The sequence below is a fragment of the Podarcis vaucheri genome (genome assembly GCF_965113315.1).
Source record: "Podarcis vaucheri genome assembly, chromosome: 3".
In the NCBI taxonomy this organism is placed as follows: domain Eukaryota; kingdom Metazoa; phylum Chordata; class Lepidosauria; order Squamata; family Lacertidae; genus Podarcis; species Podarcis vaucheri.
This window is the reverse complement of record NC_138761.1, coordinates 15,409,982-15,431,784: the sequence shown is the minus strand read 5'-3', so window position 1 is coordinate 15,431,784 and position 21,803 is coordinate 15,409,982. Positions and strand designations below refer to the sequence as shown.

At 43.8% G+C, this 21,803-nt stretch overlaps 1 protein-coding gene across 30 annotated transcripts in view; it reads right to left on the bottom strand.

The window, feature by feature from the left end:
* The window catches only part of NRXN1 (neurexin 1), a 1,008,670-nt gene that overhangs the window by 473,652 nt on the left and 513,215 nt on the right, over positions 1-21,803 (bottom strand). For all 30 annotated transcript variants that reach the window (XM_082217236.1, XM_082217247.1, XM_082217269.1 and 27 more), the window contains one exon: positions 579-752. In XM_082217236.1, coding sequence (XP_082073362.1) covers positions 579-752 — 174 coding nt within the window. The remainder of the gene's footprint in view (positions 1-578; positions 753-21,803) is intronic.

Here is a 21,803-nt window from a genome sequence, read left to right as displayed (position 1 = left end):
AGCATAGCTTTTTTTAAAAAAAACCTTGAACCTAGCCTGAGACCCTGCTAAACACTAACATCTCATGCAAACAGACAACCTGTGCTAAAAAAAGAGAAAGAAATGTGCATCTCAATTCAATTAGCTAATTTATACACTAACTATCATCTAAGCACCGTGATGATGTAAAGTACTGCACGGGAGCTAATTATCACAACAATTAATTAAAAAACGACACAAACAAAACAGAGACATGCAAATCAGCTTGTTGGTGGCGAAGAACAGACTCTGCCGATTATATTCAAGAAGATAAGTTAATGTTCTCAGGTTCAATTTGTGTCTTGTGCATATCAGCGAACGTTTCTCCCACAATGGCATCCGCCTTCATTAATAATGTAAAACAGGTCTGGCTTAGTAGCATCGGTAGCAGAGCAGAAATGGATGACAGCGGGGAAGATAGGAAACTGTCATCATCCCAGTGCAAATAAACAGAACACAGCAGGAGGAGGAGATGCTACAACGCACCTATGATGAGGTATATGCATATTTACTTTACGTTGAAGGGGCTGTGACAGGATTACAAAACGATCGCTCCGTACCTTCGCATCCGCGTTCTATCTGCCCGTTGCAAAACAGAGCATCCGAGATCAAATCTGGGAGGCGCCCGTTCAGATCCACGGAGGCCAGGCAGCCTTGAAACCCTTCTTTCGCATGGACCAGCTTGGGCAAGGATTTGTAGGTTTCTTTTGCTACCCCACCGATGTACAAGTCACCTGGGGGAACCAAAGTGCATGGTTAGTCACAGCTGCCACAATTGCCCAGTTGCATTTATTTAGTTCTCGTGTTGGAACCCGCATTTCCACACACACAAACCCCACACACAACGCGTGCCCAAGGCAGAAAAGTGAAACAGGTCACTATAAGCAAAAACAAGAAATCGTTGGCAAAACACAGCGAGCAAAAGTTGGAACAAGCCACATGAGCAATAATAAAGGATCGAGAAAAAATATTCCCATGGGCTGCTAGCATTAGAGGATAGTGGACCCCAATGTAGTCTTGGATTTCCAGTTCTGCAAGATTTCGGGTTGTATCCTAGGAAGTCGTGCTCAGAGAAAACCCACTGAAATTAATAGATGTAACTGATTGAGGTCAAATAATTTCAATGGATCTACTTGGAGCAGAACTTAGGCTGCATTTACACCATATTTATAAAGTGTTATGGTTACACTTTAAACAGTCATGGCTTCCTCTGAATAATTCTGGGAGCTGAGCGTTAAGGTCCTGAGAGTTGTTATTAGACAGGCCTATTCCCTGTCCAGACACGGGTGGCGCTGTGGGTTAAACCACTGAGGTTTTGAAAACGGTATAAGTGCAATTTATTCAGAACAAAAGGCTAAACTAATTGTAAATAATGTGGTGACGGAAGAATTTAAGATAGAAAAAGGGACACGACAAGGTTGCCCAATCTCCCCATTGCTTTTTATATCGGTCCTGGAGGTCCTGCTGAATATGATTAGAAGGGACCAGTTGGTTAAAGGTATACAAGTCGGAGCCAAACAGTACAAATTGAGAGCATTTGCAGATGACTTAGTATTGACGTTATAGGAGCCAGAATCTAGTACCAAAAGGGTTTTAGAACTGATTCAAGAATTTGGTCAGGTTGCAGGATTTAAACTGAATAAGTTAAAAACCAAGGTTTTAGAGAAAAATTTAACACCGATTGAGAGAGAGAGGTTTCAGAATGAGACAGGCTTAACAGTGGTTAAGAAAGTGAAATACCTGGGGATTAACATAACAGCAAAAAATGGGAATTTATTTAAAGACAACTATGAAAAATGCTGGGCCGAAGTGAAAAAAGATTTAGAAATTTGGTCAAATTTGAAGCTTTCACTGCTGGGTCATATTGCTGCAATAAAAATGAATGTATTGCCTAGAATGTTGTTCTTGTTTCAAACATTGCAAATTGTGGACAAAATGGACTGTTTCAAGAAGTGGCAGAGAGATATTTCTAGATTTGTCTGGCAGGGCAAGAAGCCTAGAATAAAATTTAAAATACTAACAGATGCAAAGGAAAGAGGTGGATTTGCCCTGCCAGACTTTAAACTTTACTATGAATCAGCAGCTTTCTGCTGGTTGAAAGAATGGCTCCTTCTTGAAAACACAGACATTTTGGATTTAGAAGGTTTTAACAATGTATTTGGATGGCATGCATATCTGTGGTATGATAAGGTCAAAGCACATAAAGCATTTAAGAATCATATTGTCAGGAAAGCATTGTTTAATGTCTGGATAAGATATAAGGATTTATTGGAAAACAAAACCCCAAGGTGCCTGTCACCTATGGAAGCCAAAGCACAGAAAAAGCTCAATATGGAGGCCAAATGGCCGAAATATTGGGAAATTCTGGAACAAGAGGGAGATAGACTGAAATTGCAGAGTTTTGAGAAACTAAAAAACAAAGTGCGAGATTGGCTTCATTATTATCAGATAATGGAGGCATATAATTCGGACAAGAAAATTGGTTTCCAGGTGGAAAAATCAAAATTAGAAACAGAACTGTTAGAACCCAAAACTAAGATTTTGTCAAGGATGTACAACCAGCTGTTGAAATGGAATACTCAGGATGAAACGGTGAAATCTGTTATGATTAAATGGGCACAAGATGTTGGACATAATATAATGATGGCTGACTGGGAACAGTTATGGACCACAGGTATGAAGTTTACGGCATGTAATGCCTTAAGAGAGAATATTATGAAAATGATATACAGGTGGTACATGACCCCAGTCAAGCTTGCAAAAATCTATCATTTGCCCGATAATAAATGCTGGAAATGTAAAGAAACTGAAGGTACATTATTTCACCTTTGGTGGACGTGCCCAAGGATTAAGGCTTTCTGGTAGAGGATCTATAATGAAATGAAAAAGGTATTTAAATATACCTTCTTGAAGAAACCAGAGGCCTTTCTCCTGGGCATAGTCGGCCAATTGGTGCCAAAGAAGGATATAACTTTTTTTATGTATGCCACAACAGCAGCAAGAATACTCATTGCAAAGTATTGGAAGACACAAGAACTACCCACTCTGGAAGAATGGCAGATGAAGGTGATTGACTATATGGAACTGGTGGAAATGACTGGCAGAATCCAAGACCAGGGAGAAGAGTCGGTGGAAGAAGATTGGAAGAAATTTAAAGACTATTTACAGAAATATTGCAAAATTAATGAATGTTAGAACAATGTTGGATAGAAACTAAGGGGTTTTTAGCTGCAATACTATAAGGGAATATGAAAAATGGATTATTAATAGGTAAAGATTTAAGATTAAAGATTAGGATAAACAAAGAGGGGAAGGATTTGCTGAACCAACAAACTGAACTGGAATACAAAAAAGGGAGGCGTGAGGAGGTCCAGGAAACAAGCTAATGAAAAATAAGTAATGGAAAGATTGAGTTGTTTTTAATTATTTTTATTTTGTATTTTTCTTTTTCTATTTTTATTTTGTAATATTTTGAAAATCTTAATAAATATCTTATAATAAATAAATAAACCACTGAGCCTAGGACTTGCCGATCAGTAGGTCGGTGGTTTGAATCCCTGCAACGGGGTGAGCTCCCGTTGCTCGGTCCCTGCTCCTGCCAACCTAGCAGTTCAAAAGCACGTCAAAGTGCAAGTAGATAAACAGGGACTGCTATGGCATGAAGGTAAACGGCATTTCCGTGCGCTGCTCTGGTTCGCCAGAAGCGGCTTAGTCATGCTGGCCACATGACCCAGAAGCTGTACGCCGGCTCCTTCGGCCAATAAAGCGAGATGAGCGCCACAACCCCAGAGTCAGTCATGACTGGACCTAATGGTCAGGGGTTCCTTTACCCTTTTACCTTTATTCCCTGTCCAGATAGGGATTCCCAGACTGGTTTACCAATCAATCTTTTTTCACAGAGAGCTCTGGAATCGTAGCTCTGTGAGGGAAGTAGGGGGCCTCTTAACAACTCTCAGTACCCTTAACAAACCACAGCTCCCGAAATTCTTGGGGGTGGGGTGGAAGCCATGACTATCCAAAGCGACATTCTAGCCCTTTAAACACACAGTGGTCTCAGCTGAATACAGACAGCTGTGTTAGTTTTGCCATCAGTGTGGCTCTAGTGGAACATTACCCCTGCCTTTTTAGTAAGTCCCTGCAACTGGGCATATAAAAGGAGAACAAATTGTAGACAAGTTGGTACCATTTTTTGGCTCTATAGGTGGGGTAAAACTAACTAGACCATCTTCCTTATTCACCTTTTCTCCCTTTCCCTCTTTCTCTCGCTTTCACCTTGCTCTTTCCCTCTCTCTTCCCACCCTCCTTCTCTCCTTTTGCACTTTCCTCCTTTCTATTAAAAAATCAAACTGTGAACTAGTGACTTGCATTAAGTGGAAATATTTAATACAACAACTTCAGTTATTTGCGGTGTGGTATTAAGTATTTCCACTCGGTGCAAGTTCTTTGTTCATGATTTGATTTTTATGGGAAGGCAGAAAGAGAAAATGAAGGGTGGGTGGTTGGGTTGTAAGAGTACACAGGACAAAACGAAGGCACAAGAGGGGAAAATGCTCTTGCGCTCAGGTTCTATTGGTGGATTTCTCATGAAACGGCCTCGGCCCAGTATACCTGAAGGAGCGTCTCCACCCGCATCGTTCTGCCCAGACGCTGAGGTCCAGCACCAAGGGCCTTCTGGCGGTTCCCTCATTGCGAGAAGCAAAGCTACAGGGAACCAGGCAGAGGGCCTTCTCGGTATGGCACCCGTCCTGTGGAACGCCCTCCCATCAGATGTCAAAGAGATAAACAACTACCTGACATTCAGAAGACATCTTCAGGGAAGTTTTTAATGTGTGACATTTTAATGTATTTTTAATCTTTGTTGGAAGCTGCCCAGAGTGGCTGGGGAAACCCAGCCAGATGGGCAGGGTACAAATAAATTATTATTATTATTATTATTATTGTTATTATTAGCATCTGGTTGGCCAATGTGAGAACAGGATGCTGGAGTGGATTGGCCATTAGCATCCTCCAGCAGGTTCATCTTAAGTTCTAAAAAAGGAAGGAAGAAGTGGGGAAGCCACCACTACAAATTGTGAAACCTTCTGAACCTGTCATTGAATTCCACCCATCCTCCCCAAAACTGTAAAACATCAGCCTTCAGTTCCTGGTCACTTTTGATCCTTGATTCCAAGGTCAACATGAATAATTCTAAATTATTTTCCAGTGCTAACGTATATACATGAATTGCTTCGCCCTCCTCCTTGTATTTAGTCACTAGAGAACAATGTTACAATCTGATTCAGATCCGAACTCTGTTTGAGTCCCATTACATCACGGCTTGAATTATCAAGCCAAGCACACAATACTAACAGTTTGGGCAAGGAGAGAAAGACTGAATCATGCAGACTGTTGGTTTGCAGGAAAGAATACATCATATCTTGCTACGTGGTCACTCGCACCGTTTTAGCCTGTACACATGAATTCTGCTTTATCGATTTAGGGCAACCATTGATGTGGTTCTTATTATTAGCCCAATTCAGACAACTAAATACACTGTGGCAAATCACATAGCCAGGGCATGGACACATATATGTTGTGTATATATCTGCATCAGTACAAGGGAATGCGTCCCAAGTCCTATGTCAAACAGAAAGAAAAAGTCAAAGTCTGTATTAGAGGTCTGATGTTGGTTTTCTTTCCACAAACAAATATGGTGTTGGGGTAGAATTGTCGCTTCTAAACACACACACACACACACACACACACACACACACCGTGTTAATAATTTGCTCCTACAGAGACATGCCATTGTAAGGCACATTATAAAAAGCAATACACAAATGGCTCGTAATATTTTGGTGGATGGGTTTAACGGCTGCTTTGCTGTCCTTTTTATTCTTCATTTTTAAAGAATTAGTGCCACTGTTGTCCCATTCAGCATGTTCTATAAAAGATGCTTTATGCAGGAATGATAATTTGCAAACTGCTTACATTTGCTCATTGGTGGCTTCCTGCGTTTACAGTGAAATGCTTGTAATGGGATCAATACACAGACTCACATGTACAAAACCACGCAAAAGACAAACCCCTAATATTTCTCAAAGCGCCAGCACAGAGACAGCACTGCATCCAAGCAGAGGCTGCTCACACTCTCCAAAGGTGGAGAATGCTTTGGCCACTCATTGATATGGTACAGGTGAATTCTTCTCTGAAGTTGGAAGAGAAAAGGCAGAATTGGGAAGCCCTTTTTTAGCACAGAGCACTGAGCCCATTCTAGTTCTCCTGGAAACACCAGAACTAGCAAAACTTTATCAACAGTTGTTGCTGTTGTTGCAAAAAGTCAAAGTTTGGCAACAACAACAACACCCAGGATTTAAATGTATAACCTTCCCCCCTTTCAAATGCAGAATCTGATATGGAGGATTTCTTAAAAATTTGCACACATTTTTTGACTATCTAATTGAAAATAGAATAAAAATCCCATATTCGAAGTTGGAAATGGTGAAATCCCAGACATGTGAGTTTTTGGCAAAGATTTATGTGATCAAGAGTTCAAGAATTCACATAAGAGTTCAATAATAATAAAAACAACTTGAATAAGACTTCAAGTTTAATAATGATTTTTATTTTATTTTTTAGATTTCTTTTGGCTTGCTTCAGCCAATCTGTGCAGACCATCAACCCCCCCCCCCCCAACTGCATAGGAATGGAAAGGGAGAGAGTTCTTACAATGACACCATTTGAAGCAGACACATTTCTGGTCATTGGGCTCTTTCCCTTTTGCACCCCTTTTGCACCTCCTGAGTTCAACCCTGTGTCTATATCAAAACCTGTAGAACGATGGAACTTGAAAACAGCTATTCAGTAGGAATGTTTTACTATGTTGTTACAGTTTAGGCTTCATCAGGAAGGAATGAGGGAGTGGCCAGACCTTTGACAAAGCAGTAGAGATGGCAGGCTTTCTGTCTGCCTTCTCAAGCAACCCAGAGCTGGTCAACAGATTGAGCTTTTATGCCTTTTAGTATTGGCTGGATTTCTGCATCCCTGAGTTAAGCCAAACATGTTAAAGATGGGAGCAGATTGACATATATGATTCACTACACATTGTTCCTTCCATCAGATGAAGAATGAAAACAATACTGGAACAAAGTTCAACGTTAGCATCCTGTCAATGACACATTTATTCTTCTGTTCTGAATCACTGGCCACAGCATTGTGTATAGATTAGACTCAAGGATCAAGCAATACTTAGAGATTTTTTTAATATATATATATAAATGAACACTGGTCTTCAGATTGCTGATAAAGAAAGTGCTGCAGTTAGTCACTGTCTTCCATTGGTGCCAGCAGCACACCAAATGTGCTCCAACGAGATAAAGCAGATATTTGAGGGTGGATGGTTACGAAGATTGCTTTATCATAATAACTTTACTCATTGCAATGCTGGCTACAACCTTCGCGATGTCACACCAGGCAAACCTCATTATTCAGGGTGAAATAACACTGTTCATTCAGATATGGTGCCAGCTGTGAGAAATGCAAGGGCGGAGGGAAGCAACGTTCCTGTGTCTTCATTATTGTAAAATAAGGATGTCACCCCCAGAAAACCCCTTTATAACTAGGAGGGGGGCATTAAGACAAAACTGGCTCAGAAGCATTCTTAGTGCACACTAACCATATTCACAAGTCACTGTATGCCCCATTACTCAAATTTCAATCACGCAATGTTACCAGTGAACTACCTTTGCAGCGTGTCTACTTTCCCTGAGTTAACATCATGAAATTGCCTGTCCAAAGTTCCGATGATGTTAATAATTTGGAAGGTGGCCATAAATTTCAGTTAAACAAGACTCCCATGCAAATGATTCCCTCAAAGAACATCAAGATTTCTCATTTTGAGATGATGCGAATAATCTTGCTTAGAGATGTATGGTAACTGAAGGAGAGTCCACTAGCTTCTGAGGCAGTTCGTTCCACTGTCCAACAGCTCTTTCTGTCAGAAAGTGCTTCCTAATGTTTATTTGGAATCTCCTTTCTTGTAATTTGAATCCATTTGTTCTTGTCCTACCCTCAGAAGCGATCCTACTCTTCCTCCAAAGAACTCACAAGCAAGGAGGTTAGGCTAAGAGACAGTGACTTGGCCAAGGTCATACTTTCTTTGCATGGAACACTCTAGCAACGTATGATGATTGCTTCCAGTTTAATGCAAACTCCCATCATTCTTCTCTGGCTTGGATTGCAATCCAAGCCAGTGAAGGACCCCTAACTTTCTTCTACTCCAGCCCTTCTCCCAATTAATATCTGACTGCTAAGGTGCCAGTTGGTCAATAACTCCCTGCTTCCTTCTCTTTGTATTTATGGGTCCCTAGAGGAAACTCTTGAGAGTCCCATGGACTGCAAGAAGATCAAACCTATCCATTCTGAAGGAAATTAGCCCTGAGTGCTCACTGGAAGGACAGATCCTGAAGCTGAGGCTCCAGTACTTTGGCCACCTCATGAGAAGAGAAGACTCCCTGGAAAAGACCCTGAAGTTGGGAAAGATGGAGGGCACAAGGAGAAGGGGATGACAGAGGACAAGATGGTTGGACGAGATGGACGAAGCTTTGGATGGATGGACGAAATTTGACCAAACTGCGGGAGGCAGTGGAAGATAGGAGTGCCTGGCATGCTCTGATCTATGGGGTCACGAAGAGTTGGACACGACTAAATGACTAAACAACAAAAGAACAGTAGAAACCCACATAGCTAACACCATGGGAAATGTAGTTTGCCAAAGCTGTCGGGGGAAAATTACATTTCACAGACTATCTGGGTTCCTACTGTAGCTGTGACCAATATGCAATAAGGGAAGGTGAGGAGGAGGAGCTATCTGGCACCATGGAAACCAGATGATGAGAGGACCAGTTTTGGCACAGCACTCACCTCTGCATCTGCATAAGAGGTCATGCATCTTGGTTATGCTACTGGGTATTTATGTCATAAATTTTATATATTGCTTGATTGTAGAAAAGAAACTCAAAGTGCTTTGGAAGACACATTTATGTGAGAGAAGTCCAGAGTTTCAGACAAAAGTACTCTGTCTCCTCTGCGCTACGCTTCGTTCTACACATAACGTCAAATATATATTTAGCAGCGCCTTCCTGCTTATCATCAACATCAGCACGATTCTTCCCTCCCCCTCCCCTTGACTGACACTACTCTTTAATGTTACAAGGGAGCCTCGTACACCAGTCCACCACACTGACATGTACAAAAGAAGTGATCAAGACGAAGCGAGTGCCTGCAATGGTTCATTTCCCTGATAGACACAACGAGGAGGAGGAAGGTTACAGCAGGATTTTCTGCTACTAATTTGACAGTCTGTCAGAATTCAGACTGAAGGTTAAACTACTTTTTTAGTCCCAGTGCTGCACTTGGCTCCTGCTCCCCTGATGGATTAATGTCATCCCACAGTCTTTTAGCGATCCCTCACCTGCCAACGATGAGCCTGCCTTCAACTCTGCTCTTGCAGCTATTCTTTCCTCCTCTGTCTGAGAACATTGTGAAACCCTTCTGGGGACATTGAGCACAAATGGCTCCAACCCTAAACTCTGGAAGCAGAAAGAAATAGCACGGTCTTGCAAGTAGGAATGGACAAATCTCAAGGGAATTCCAGTTTCTAATTCTTGTCAATTTTAAATTCAGCTTCCTACATTTCTGCAGAAATTTGTGATTTTTTTATTTTAAAAAACAAATATCCTGATGAAAATTCACCAGCATTTTGGTCTGATGTTTGGTTTGTATGCTGTTTTAACCAATGCATGCATTTTTGTGTATACACCAATACACACATTTCCCCTGCAATGTGCATTTTTTGTATGCTATTTACACCTGTGTACCTTTATTTATATCAAGCAGGTGTAACTGGCTAGGAACCTCTTCCTCTTTTGTTTCTGTTGCTATTGTAGAACTCAGCAGGTAGAAGGATTAGGGCACAGCTATAATTCTTTGGTTTTATCTGTCATTGGCTCTGCCTCTACCTACTATTCGTCTCCCTGCCTTCCAACCCACTGATTCCAATGGGCACCAACTACAACTGCTTTTGAAAGTGGAATGAATAAAAGAACCATAGATTTGGCAGGTGTATACGATATGAGAGCCCAGATTCCAGAATGCTATATTTTAAAGACTGTACTTCATGAGTTGTATTGGTGTTCTGAAGTGGCCCTGCAAATTCTCCAACAGTTGTCTACACTGTGACTCACCACCTTGTGGAAGAACTTTCATATGTGGATTAAGTTACACCATCTAGAGATACGCTGCCACATTCAGAAGGACCTCGACACCCATCAGAAAGGGGGAAGAGAGGAGGAGGTCTAAGCGGCAAATGAGCTTTGGATGGGTCTCTGATGAAGTGTGCTTCTATCCCACTAGATTGCCTTTGGTTTGCAGTTTCTCCCAGAGGTATTTGTCTTCTGAACCATGCTCCTGGCTGTGTGTCATATCATGTTCTGTCACTTAAATGGCTTGGACTCCAAGGCACAAGAAAATGTATAAAAATAGAAGACAACCAGAGAAACAGATTTATTTCCTTGCGAAATGAGACTCTGGAATCTCAATGACTTCCTGACTCTAACATTTTGTTAGCAAGTTGAAGTGGAAGGCATGTGTATTGACAGAGATTAAGCAGATTTAAAACTAGAGCGCTCTGTTTGTCCAACAGACTGTGAGTGGAAGTTGGTGGTGCATGCTAAATGGGGGGAAAGATAATGTGATTGCCATGTAAGATGGTAATCCATCTGCCATGGAAGAAATGGAATGCCAGCCACTGTACATGGGAGGAACAGGAAAGATGCAGAATGACAAACTAGCCCCGGTGGCTGAAGATTTCAGGCATCTCTTGTCAGTGGGAAACGTTATTTTCTCTCTGCTCTCATTTAAATTTTTGGAGACTCTGTCCCAAAAAAATGCCTAGGATATTTATAGTAACCCAAAGTAACTTCAAGCAATTAGAATCCATCACAAAGATACAATATAAGATGTTCTGGATACACGATGGGAGGGAAAATATTTGCAGCTCACAATTCTATTAATATTTATGCATTATTCCTACTGACATATCGCTCTCAATTAGAAAATAGCAAAGATATAAATACAAAACAACACAAAGCAAATATTGCATATCTAAAAGAGGATTAGACACGTTCATAGTGGAGAAGGATACCAGTGGCCACTAGCCACAACGGCAACACACTCCTTCCACAGTATGTTTCTGAATAACAGTTTATGGAAACTGCAGGAGGGCGGAGTGCTGCGGAACTCAGGTCCTACCTGTAGGGTTCCCATAAGCATCCCATAAGTGTCCACCCCCATCGTTCAGCCCGGACACTGAGATGCAGCGCCGAGGGCCTTCTGGCGGTTATAGGGAACCAGACAGAGGGCCTTCTCGGTAGTGGCACCCGCCCTGTGGAACACCCTCCCTTCAGATGTGGAGGAAATAAGCAGCTATCCTATCTTTAAAAGATATCTGAAGGCAGCCCTGTTTAGGGAAGTTTTTAATATCTAATGCTGTACTGTTTTTAACATTTGCTTGGGAGCCGCCCAGAGTGGCTGGGGAAACTCAGCCAGATGGGTGGGGTATAAATAATAAATTATTGTTATTATATATTATATATCTGGTTGGCCACTGTGAGACCAGGATGTTGGACTAGAGAGGCCCGATCCATTAGGACACTTTTCATGTTCCTGTAACATGCTTCGAACCCCAAAACCCATCACGTAATTCAAAGCAGCAATGGTCTGCACAACAACAAAGGTCTGCACAACAAAGGTCAAAAGAAACGAACACAAAACACCCGCGTAAAGAGATGCACCTTGACCAGTTGACAAAATTAAATAGATGATTGTGCATGCTGCTCCTCTCAAGGCAAGGAGAACCTCGTGGAAGCACAAGGAGCGTGTCCCCACCAAGGAGGCTCTAACCTGAGTCACTGCCCATCTGACATTGCCCAGCAGTGGGAACACAAGCAAGGCTTCCTACACAGATTTTAATGGCTGGGCTGGCACCAACCAGGAAGGGCATTCTGTCAAAAACAGTAATTTCAGGCATTTTGGTTTCTTGCGCTTTGCATTGTTCTTGATATTGCCTACCCATCTAGTTTACTCATACCGTGCATTTTTAATTGACGCCAGTTGCTGAACCTCCATAAAACGCACAACCAGAATTCTTATTTATTGCAAAGAGATGTAAAGACCTGCTTTTGCTTCATGGTGAAAGACGTTTCCCCAGTACCTCAGCATCTGTTAGGACCCTGCTGCACTGTTTTCTCCAGTTCTATTCTGCCACTTACTGGGCAGTTTAAATTCCAAATTTTCATATCCTTCTGTACGTGAATCTTCTCTGATCAATGCAGGAAGAAGACAGTCTGGGAAACCAATAATTGCGACATGAGCTTCTCCCTTCTTTTTTAACTTCAGCTAGCATGGCTATGACTGAGTCCTGCTGAAATAAATTCAGTGGATAATGCTCTACAACAATATGTTTTCTTGTTTATCCCACTGATTGAGGCAATAAAGAAATGATGACACTTAACAAAAATCAAACCTGCAAAGCTTCCATTTTACAAATATCTCAGCCTGTGAAGGCTCACTTTACGAGATGGTCTCCAAGCATCTGTTCCTAAAACATTCTTCCAGGCTAGGTTCATAAGCTCTATAGGCCTTACAGCCCCTGCCACATGCGAAAAATTGGACCTTGTGAACTCCCCAAGAAGCATTCTGTGTGAGCACTTGGGGGGGGGAGCATGTCTTCAAAGATGGTTGCCTCCCAGTTTGGGGAAGCAGCACTCAGGTCATGACACATTCAAACTTCAGAAGCTAAACAAATTCACCTTCCAAACCAGTTCATTATGAACATAAATTATCAGGGGGGCAGCCCATCAATATCTCTGAGGGCAAAGAAAACACAGCAAAAAAAAATTGATTCTGTTGTTCGTATATTCCCTCCCCCCCCGGCCGTTGTTGCATGATTTTAGTTGTTAGCTGCTGCAAAAATCAGCTGTATTTGATGAAAAGACAATAGCAGCCTGGGCAGGATTCAGGTAACTAGTCTACTAGCAGAAACCTGAGCAAGCACTTCCACTAGTGGAACAGTGTTCCCCCCCTCCCCCTGTAATTGGCTTGGGGGTTGGGAGAACCCCTAAAACTGTCCATGGGTGAGGTGAGGGGAATGATTCGATCTAGCAAGCTTAAAACCTTGTGCTGATGGAACGGTTGCCCTAGCACCATGTTGAATTCTCCCCTATGTGCTAAAGCAGAAGGGTTTGAGGGAGTCACAAACATACCAAACATCTACAGTTGCTTAAGTGCTCTGTTTCATTTGTCTGTGTTTTATATGAATATGCCGGGCTGGGAGCTGTCAGAGTGAGCAAGTATGTCATGACCCTGACCATGGGCAGCGGACAGAATTCTGACACAGAGAAAGCCACTTCCGAGCTGGAGAGGAGGTGGTGTTGCGGGCTTCACACCCCTCCCCATGTGCACGGGGGTTGGCTCACAGCCCCCGCGATACTGGGGGAATCCTCAGTCGCGTCATCTCCCTGGCCAGCCAATTGGCTGGCCCGGGAGGTGTGGCCCGCCCTATTTAGGGCCGGCGCGGCCAAGGATTTCCCTCTTTCCGCATTCCAGCTGCTCAGGTTTTCCCACCCCTCCCACCCATTAGGTTTGGCTCTCTGACATTGCTATGGACTTTCGTTGGTTGGCCGCTGTCAAGGGGCCTGGTAGGATTTTTTTCCACTTGGCAAATTGGCACCAGCCATTTGGTTTTTCGCCTACCTCGTAGCAAATCGTCACAACTTCCTTGGCACTGGCGGTTAGGCACTGGTAGGGGTATTGTTATGCAGATGAAAAAGGGGGGGGGGAGGAAGTGCCATCACCTTCCCCCAAATCGAAGGGTAGTCCAGTAAAGGATTCTGGGGGGTCTTGCCCTGTCCTAAGCCTATGGAGGTGTGGGCCTAAGGCATGTCCCCGAGCGGTGACCCCGGGGGAGCTCCTAGTTGATGTGCATCAGCAGGACTCCCCCTACTGGTGGTTAACCCTTGCCAGTCTTCAAGCAATCAGGCTGAAGCCGGTTAGTCGATAGGACCAATGCCTAAGCCAATACCGCTCAATTCCTGTAATCAATAAAGTTGTGGCCTATTTTCGCCCATTAACCTAAAATTCTGGTGTCTTGTGTCTATTTCCAAGGGGGGAGGCGGAAACTCGCCACGCAAGCAGGAGGAAGAACCAGCTGGGAGAGGAAAGGCACAGAGGTGCTGAACCCAAATCATTCATCAAGCCTTAGACTATTGCCCAGAAGCCCACTGAGTCAAGAGTTCCATGCACTAGAATGCAGTATTTTCTACTGTATTCTTGCAGCCGCCAAACAAATGCCTATGGGAAGTCTGCAATCAGGACAGTACCCATTTCAAGACAAATTCCCTTAAGGAATTGGATGCCTATAAAAGCAAGGACTTCACACTTCCCAGAGCCTATTCATCTTGATAGAAAGTGATTGAAAGGCATTAGCAAGCTAGGCTTCAGGACAAAGAGGACTGCCCTTTTAAGACTCTCCACCACCCAGGAAGGGGCAGAGCTTCAGATGTGCATATGATAACCAGGATCTGGGTCAGCTGGCTCAACCTGCCCCCTCCACACATTTATTCACTGAACAATTGCATAGGGCTTGTGGCTATGAATGGAATGGGAGACACTGCCATTGACCTCCTCTGTTCTTACACAGAAGAAGTAAGATGACACGGGTAAGACATATAGAGGTTGACATCTCACTAGCAAAGGAGATACAGCAGTAATTGGAATTCTGCCTCTGCAAGAGATTGCTATTGCTACATGGTGAGTTCATCAGCCTATGGCAAGGTTGCTGGAATTAACTTGTGTGCATGTTGATATGGACAACAGGCGTAATGGCTGCTTGTTTATCTAACCCAGTGTGCATTTGCTGACACTTAACAAGTTTGCTCTCTCTTTTGGCAGGGAAGTTTTGAGTCCTAGTAACCTGGAAAAGCCTTATCTATCGACCTTGAAAGAGGGAAATGCAGGCACATAGACCACGGTAAAAAATAATACGGAGTGACTTATATAAAACAATAGGAACTAATCTAATGGAAAATTGAAATCATTCAGCTTTGCCCTATGGAAGGAGGAGGGAGGCTCCACTGGTAAATCATTTGGGCTTCCGAGAAAACCCTCTTATGTGACACAAGAGGGAAGCCAAATGCTATCCATTCTTTCATTATCAATGGTTAACATAGTAAGGGACAGCTGAGCAAAGCAGAATAAGCTTGCAAGGATCTGTTGCCAGAAGAATGCCTACAAACATTCAGCCACTCTCACCTGTGTACAACACATTTCAAATCGAATCTCTCCCCTTCTCCTTGCACCCCCCCAAGTCTATGAAAATAGTGTCTCAAATCGAATGTATATGAAATGTGAAAAAGACTCTATGAATTGAAAGTGGAGACACTATATGTACTTCTTATCTATTTGTTTTGTAACACAATTGTTTTTAATAAAACTGATTTTTTAAAAAACAACGACAATGATAATGGTTGAAAACACTCAAAAGTGAGAGGGCTTTTTAAAAAATCTAGTATGCATATGTATTTATGTTTGGTATTCATGAATTTGCACTACCAGAGAGCTTAAAATAATGCAGAAAAATAAAAAGGATTGCTTTCAGATGAAATTCTAAACTATGATTTAGCCTTAAAAAAAGCCTTATGCACTCTCTGTTCCCTTTCCTCCTCCAGTGGAGCAGCATGGATAAAATTAGAAGCCTTCGCTTTTATATTTGATTAACGGCAGTTTGCCACTATGTCTGAAAACTGGACAAACTGTGGTTGGACTTAACTGTGGTGCACTGGAAAGAAGTCAGCCCAAGTATGGTTCATGAAACTGGTTTGTTTCCAAAAAACATAGGGCACAAGGAGAAGGGAAGGGGACGACAGAGGGTGAGATGGTTGGATATGAGGCTACCAGCATGAGTCTGACCAAACTGCGGGAGGCAGTGGAAGACAGGAGTGCCTGGCGTGCTCTGGTCCATGGGGTCACGAAGAGTCAGACATGACTAAACAACTAAACGACAAACAAGAAGAATAACTACCATTTAAGAGTTATGTGAAATGCTAAAACACAACTAACTGAAAACAATAACTTCCAATCTCTTTTTCGTAGCTCCATCAGAGGAGCGGATGCTTGTGAAGATAATGCTAAGCTACAGTATAGAAAGAGACCATTTTCAACCAAGATAACAATGCAAGAAATGGATGCCGTAAGCGGAAAGCCTTTCCCATTATCTTCACGGTTGAAAAGTGATCTCACACATTTGTGGTATGGGGGGGACGGGACGATAGCATCCACATGTCCCCACCCTTCTGCACTACCATTCATACTTTATCTCCATTTGAATCACACCTTCTTCTGGCTTTTTCTTTCTCTCTCTAGCCTCCCATGCTTAACTCTATCTTCCCTCGCCACCCCCACCCAACCAGTCCTCCAGGCCATTTTCCCTTTCAGATACTCCAGCTGCTCCTTCTCATCATCTTCCCCAACGCAATCCCATTATAGCTCTAAGACAACCTATGGCCCCTTCTTCCTTTTATCACATTTCTTCAGTCTCTTAGTCTTTAAGGTGCTTGGAAATATGAAACAGGAGAAGGCATTGCACAAGGGAGCACTGAAGTCTGGGGTAAAGCACAGGAACATAAGAAGCAGTCTCATATTGAATCAGCCCATTGGCCCAGTTAGCTTGGTATTGTCTACAAAGATTGGCAGAGGTTCTCCAGGGTTTTAGGTGGCAAATTCTCCAAGTCCTACATGGAGATGCCAGGGATTCAGGACCTTTTGAATGCTAAGCAGATCTTCTGCCAGTGAGTTAAGGCCTGCTCTGTGAGTTTTCCTGTTCATTGCTCTCAGAACCAGACATCCCTTCATTTCTCACATATCCAGGGGAGCATTTAAAGGGCCCCTTACCCGTTTATTTTGCTCCTAATTACTATGACCATAGGGATGCGGGTGGTGCTGTGGGTTAAACCACAGAGCCTAGGACTTGCCAATCAGAAGGTCGGTGGTTCGAATCCCTGCGACGGGGTGACCTCCCATTGCTCGGTCCCTGCTCCTGCCAACCTAGCAGTTCAAAAGCACATCAAAGTGCAAGCAGATAAATAGGTACCGCTGGGGCGGGAAGGTAAACAGTGTTTGCTTGTGCTGCTCTTGTTCACCAGAAGCGGCTTAGTCATGCTGGCCACATGACCCAGAAGCTGTACGCTGGCTCCCTCGGCCAATAAAGCGAGATGAGCGCCACAACCCCAGAGTCGGTCACGACTGGACCTAATGGTCAGGGGTCCCTTTACCTTTTTACTATGACTGTAGTCATTTTTGAACCTTTGCTTCCAAAACTGCTAATCTTTGCCGCCTTATTAGTGTAAGTCGTGTTGCTCTCTAGGCATGCAAATAGTTCTGAGAGGAGAGTCGGGTATAGTGGCTGCTGATGCCAGAAAGGCAATTAATGGAGATCTAAAGCAGGGGAAAGCAGAAAAAACTTCCATGCAAAGCTTGTGGGGCCTTTAGGCTGCATACACACAGTGGCGTAGCGTGGGGGGTGCCAGGGGTGCCGGCCGCACCGGGCGCAACATCTGGGGGGGGCGCGCTCGCTGCCTCCGGAGTCGCCGAAGAGCCTCGGGCGCAGGCTGTAGCGGAGCCGCATGTCTCGCGGAACCGCCGAGCTGTATGCGCGTCCGGGCTGAAGGCGCCCGGTAGGCAGCGGCTCTCAGCGCTCGCCGCGGAGGACGCGCCAGGCAGCCCCTCCTCACAGCCCCGCCTCCGCCGGTGCTGCTGCAGCTGCTGGGCCATTGCATTTTTCGCCTCTCTGCCCCCCTCCTCCTCCGGGCAAGCGGCGTCGTTTGGGCGGCAGCGGGGGGCGCAAATTACTTGCCTTGCCCCGGGTTAGGGGGCGCAAATTACTTGCGTTGCCCCGGGTGCTGACAACTCACGCTACGCCGCTGCATACACACCATACATTCAAAGCACAAGTCTTCCCCCAAAGAATCCTGGGAACTGTAGTTTATCCCTTACAGAACTACAATTTCCAGCACCCTTATCAAAGTACAGTTGGCAAGAAAAGAACTTTGGGAGAAGTCATGTATTTTAAATCTTCTTTAAATGTACAGTGTGTAGGCAGGCTTAGAGTACTATATCCCAAGAGAGAGAAGGAGGTTATCCAAACACACTTGGTTATTTCACTTCTCTCTTAGCTTTCAGGCAGCAAATGTCCTGTCTTGCCCGGGCGAAACAATATGAGATCAGAAAGAGCACAGGCAAGCCCTGATCAGGTCTTAAAGACCCCATGTGCTTTGAATCACGTGAGAGCCGAATTTCTGCATTGTAGTTCATGCCATCACGTGCCTGCATTGGAGAAGGCTTGCACCAGGGAGCCCTCTCTAAACTTCCTGCACAATATCAAACCATACAGATTTCTAAATAATGGAGAAAAGCCTAAAGAAATACATTATGTTCCCCACGGACTTACCCGCCCCCCCTGCAATGTATGGAAGTTGGTAGGATCAGTGAGGGCCCTTTTATTACCTGAATGGAGCTACAGAATCCCAGAAATGTAGGGGTGGGGGTGGGGATTCGTTTCGGTTCACATTTAAAGGAAAATATACGTACGTCACACTTTTCAGAACAATATCCAAAGTGGAACAAAACTATCCTTCAAAATTCACACTATTCCTATTTTTGTGACGAAGTCTGCCCCCCCAAAAAAAGAATGTGTACAGAAAAGCATATATAATAAGAGGAAAGTGTGCATAAAAATGAAAGTGTTTAGTGAAAATGGCATACCCCCAAAACACATTATATATTAGGGGGAACGGCTTGCAGATTTGTGCACCTTGGTCACAAAATTGCAAACAAAAATGTGTTTCACACTGAAATGCCTATGGTTTTTAGGAGGGCCCCCTTAATTACAATAAATAAACAAACTGCAAATTGCTGCAGAAATGCGAATTTAAGATGGGGAAAAAATGAGAAAATGAGGGAACCAAATCTGAAAATTTACAAAAGGAAAAGCACACACCAATAAATAAATAATTTTTTAGAAAGGGCCAATATTGGACACAGACACACAAAGCATTTTAATAAATAATAATAATAAACAAAATCAAGATTCCTTGTGCTCCGCTCTGCTTCCCTTTTCTTCCTGCCCAGGGAGCTGATGCATCACGTAGGGCTGTGGCCAGGAGCAGAGGAAGGGGGTGAGGTGCAGGCGGTCCACCCCAGGTGTCACCATTGAGGGGGGTGACAAAATACCGGGCAGCACTCAATGCGGGGCCTGCAGTGAACCCAAGCCACATGTCTCTCCTGGGAGTGATGCAGTGGCATGGGTGCCCGCAGGCTCTGCACTGCCCCAAATGGTCTGCCCACTGCCTCCCTCTCAGCTGTAGGGTGGCTGAGTGGGAGGAGGCAGACAGACTCCTCGGAGATGGCTGGCTGGGGCGTTGGTGGCCAAAACCTCTCCTCCTCCTCCTCTTCACCTGCTCTCCAGCAGCCGCCATGAGCTGCCCATGGAAGGAGACCAGAAGTGGTGGCCAAAGAGAGGCAACGGGATGCTCTCTCATGACCGCCACTGCCACATCCTCCTCCCTGAGCTCGGTGGGAGCAGCACTGGTGAAAGTCAGGACATTCTGGGATCAAATCAGAAGCTGGGGTGCCTTTCGGAATTCTGGGACTGTCCGTGGAAAATCGGGACACTCGAAAAGTACGTATGTATCCACATGCACACATAAAACGTCTCCATCCCCATCATTCTGCCCGGACGCTGAGGTCCAGCGCCGAGGGCCTTTTGGCGGTTCCCTCCCTGCGAGAAGCAAAGCTACAGGGAACCAGGCAGAGGGCCTTCTCGGTGGTGGCGCCTGCCCTGTGGTACGCCCTCCCATCAGATGTCAAAGAGATAAACAACTACCTGACGTTTAGAAGACATCTGAAGGCAGCCCTGTTCAGGGAAGTTTTTAATGTGTGACATTTTAATGTACAGTGGAACCTCTGGTTACGTATTTAATTCGTTCCGGAGGTCCGTTCTTAACCTAAAACTGTTCTTAACCTGAAGCACCACTTTAGCTAATGGGACCTCCTGCTGCTGCCGTGCCACTGCTGCGCAATTTCTGTTCTCATCCTGAAGCAAAGTTCTTAACGCGAGGTACTATTTCTGGGTTAGCGGGGTCTGTAACCTGAAGCGTATGTAACCTGAAGCATATGTAAGCCGAGGTACCACTGTATTTTTAATCTTTGTTGGAAGCTGCCCAGAGTGGCTGGGGAAACCCAGCCACATGGGTGGGGTACACCTAAATTATTATTATTATTATTATTATTATTATTATTATTATGTTTTACGAGAGGCCTTTTGCAGACAAAGGAAAGGAGAATAAGAATAAAAATCTGAAGGGGAAACGAAAAGAAATAAATACAAAACACCTTCTTCAAAATAGAAGAGGAATTGGGAGGTGGGAGGGGAGCTTTGCCTGCATTTTGGGTTATGTCAGAGGTTTCTGCATGCAGTAAGACAGAAGAAAGAAATACTGCCCCTGCAAAGGTCATAACTTCAACTGTCTCAACGAGGCCAGTCACGGGAGACGACTGCTACAAGTGTTTACACTTCCACTCCCTAGTTTAAAATGTCAATATGCTTGTTTTAGTGCTTTTGTTAGAAGCCTCAAGGTTAGCAACCCTGTGGGAAACATTTTGCACGGAAGGGTTATTATTACAGAATTTGGAACGCGGAGGAAACAAAAAGAACTAGGCTGGATATATCAGCCGAGTTGAACTGCAGCGAGATTCCCGCCCCCCCTTCTCTTCCCGGAGACTGCACCAGGAAGGATATTTTGTGACATAATGGTGCCCTCTAGTGCTTTTACTAAGCATGGTATCTGTAAAGTCAGGTGTAGCGTTTGGAAATGAAAAAGAAACACGGGGATAACTTTCTCAGCTGAACCAAATTGTGTAGAGGTGAGCAAACAACCTCCAAGCTTTGGAGAGATTTTTCTGCAGTTGGAATCCAGGTCAGTTCTCAGAAGGAGATTGGCAAAAGAAGAAAGTATTGCTAGACCAGGGTGGGGATAAATTCGATTCAGTTTCCATTTATAGGTGAAAGAAGCAGCCATCTTTTAACGTTAGCACTTTTCCAGATAGAGATAGAGATAGAGATAGAGATAGAGATAGAGATAGAGAGAGAGAGAGAGAGAGAGAGAGAGAGATACCAGCCAAATAATGGGAAGAAAAATGCATATACTGGGGTAAATTGTTCCTATAAATCCATATATTAATGAAAATAAAACATTCCAAAAGACTTAGGGAAAACTGCTAACAAGAATTTGTATATTAGTCAAATCTGCAAACAAAAATGTGTTTATTAGGAAAAATTCATATGAAAACAGTGGCGAATTTTCTTTATTATTTTAATCACAAATTGCTTCCTCATAGCAGCACAGAGTTCACACAGCATTGAGCTTCCAGTCTGGAAACTCTTCTTGCAATGCCTACAGTTGATCTTAACCAGGCATAGGCAAACTCGGCCCTCCAGATATTTTGGGACTACAACACCCATCATCCCTAGCTAACAGGACCAGTGGTCAGGGATGATGGGAATTGTAGTCTCAAAACAGCTGGAGGGCGAGTTTGCCTATGCCTGATCTTAACTGATTATAAAGCCACTGTTTGTGCATGTACTTTTCATTCAAGCACATCCCCAATGGCAGCACTGCCTATAGAGATCACGC